This window comes from Paralichthys olivaceus, chromosome 9, assembly GCF_024713975.1.
Source record: "Paralichthys olivaceus isolate ysfri-2021 chromosome 9, ASM2471397v2, whole genome shotgun sequence".
Classification (NCBI taxonomy): Eukaryota; Metazoa; Chordata; class Actinopteri; order Pleuronectiformes; family Paralichthyidae; genus Paralichthys; species Paralichthys olivaceus.
Genome location: NC_091101.1, coordinates 4379370 through 4381012, shown reverse-complemented (window position 1 = coordinate 4381012; position 1643 = coordinate 4379370). Strand labels below are relative to the sequence as shown.

At 45.6% G+C, this 1643-nt stretch overlaps 1 protein-coding gene across 1 annotated transcript; it reads left to right on the top strand.

Moving 5' to 3' along the window:
* The first annotated feature begins 322 nt into the window (after positions 1 to 322).
* LOC109638636 (uncharacterized) lies at positions 323 to 1292 on the top strand. The gene is made up of 2 exons (XM_020101746.2): positions 323 to 776; positions 892 to 1292. The coding sequence occupies exons 1-2, from the start codon at positions 386 to 388 to the stop codon at positions 1104 to 1106; spliced, it is 606 nt and encodes a 201-aa protein (XP_019957305.2). The 5' UTR covers positions 323 to 385; the 3' UTR covers positions 1107 to 1292.
* The last annotated feature ends 351 nt before the right edge of the window (positions 1293 to 1643 follow it).

The window sequence follows — 1643 nt, the reverse complement described above, 5'->3', positions numbered from 1 at the left end:
GGGTAAAAGACTGGTAAACCCGACTCCTACTGGGCAGATGTCATGTCCCAGTATGCCCAGGGAAAGTACAGGTTTACCACAGGAAAGAAGCCAGGGGCTAAGAAGTGGAAGGCTGCCATGCAGCTCATCAACTCCTGTCCACTGACTCCTGTGTACAACCTACCAGTGCGCAAGTACAATATTTTCGGGATCAAAATCCCCTGCAGATGTGGATATCATAAGGTACGCCATGGTGACATATTTTGGTGTATTCACCATAAACCACTGTGTAGCCTATTTTAAAGCATGTAAACTAGATAATGTGTTGTCATCTTAGCCCTGCTTTTATTGTTTCACGGTTGTTTACAATGAAATATATGTATCTAAACTCTTTTCACAGTCGATTATGCAGAAGTCGGAGATGATGAAGAAGCATGCTGGTCATGTGCCTACAGAGGCTCAAGTCCTGGCAAACATCAGCTCCAGTGAAATGACCAGGCACTGTAAGAGGAGGGGGGTTGAGGAAACGCGGAGGCTGATCCAGGGTTTGCTGAAGTCCATGTGGGAACTGATCGACACCACAGGTTTGCAACTGATCAACCCTGAGAGCATGAAACATGTGTGGGAGGTGCAGCAGAAGCATGTGGCATGCATCCAAGATCCTCCTGGGGTTGAACTGTACACCAGAGTTCGCTCTGGGTTGCAGAAGGGGGACATGATCCTGGATGTCTTCAGATGTGGCAGGGGGTCATCTTCTGTGGAAAGTTTCCATCGCCACCAGTGCACCTTTATCCCGGGTAAATAGAAGTTGTATATCTTTGCCATGACCCATACCCTCTGCATGTCTGCTATTGAATTATATTCCAATGTCATATTATTTTCACTAACCCTCCAAATTTTGTATCTTTTAAGGCTGGAGGTCCAACGCTATGCACACTCAGATGTACATGCTTGAGGGTGGTTCCAGATGGAACACTAACCGAGCCCATGCAGCTGACGGTGTGATTGGTGCATCGCATGCTAAACTCTTTGATGTCCGCCTGATGTCGAGCATTAATGACCTCAGCAGAAGTGTCCTTGGTCAGCCACTTTTGCCAGAATTTATTCCCCCTGGGAGACCCATGTAATGGGAATTTTTACATTTGTGAATGTTTAATTGCATTAGCAGACATGTATGTGGAGGACTTACCAAATGGTTCAACAAATTGTTTATCTGAAAGGGCAACTTTAAGGTTTACGATGGTGGCTTAAGAGACTTGAGTTTTATGGCTTCTCATGGTATCTCTGATTGGGGTCAAACAACTGGGGTCTCACGGGGGGGGGGGGGTCATCCACAGAACATGTAAACAAATGGACAGGATGTCTCCTCCACTGAGTGAAACTACAGGAGGGTAATAAATGCTTAGTGGGAGGTGGCTGAGAGTTATAAGAACACAGATTCTCCTATGTTCTTTGCTCATTTGTGCATGTCATTCAGGTGATGTGTACTGATGAGTCCATCTGCAGATGCTGAATTAAACTTTCAGAAAGAAGTGTTTGACTTTGTGCTTCACAGAAATTGCCAACACACCCACTGGTAAGACACCTCAATCTCCTTGCTACTATAACTTTAGTGGTACACATTCAGCAAAATCTGTTTGTGGCGGTGGGGTATGGTTAGGGCG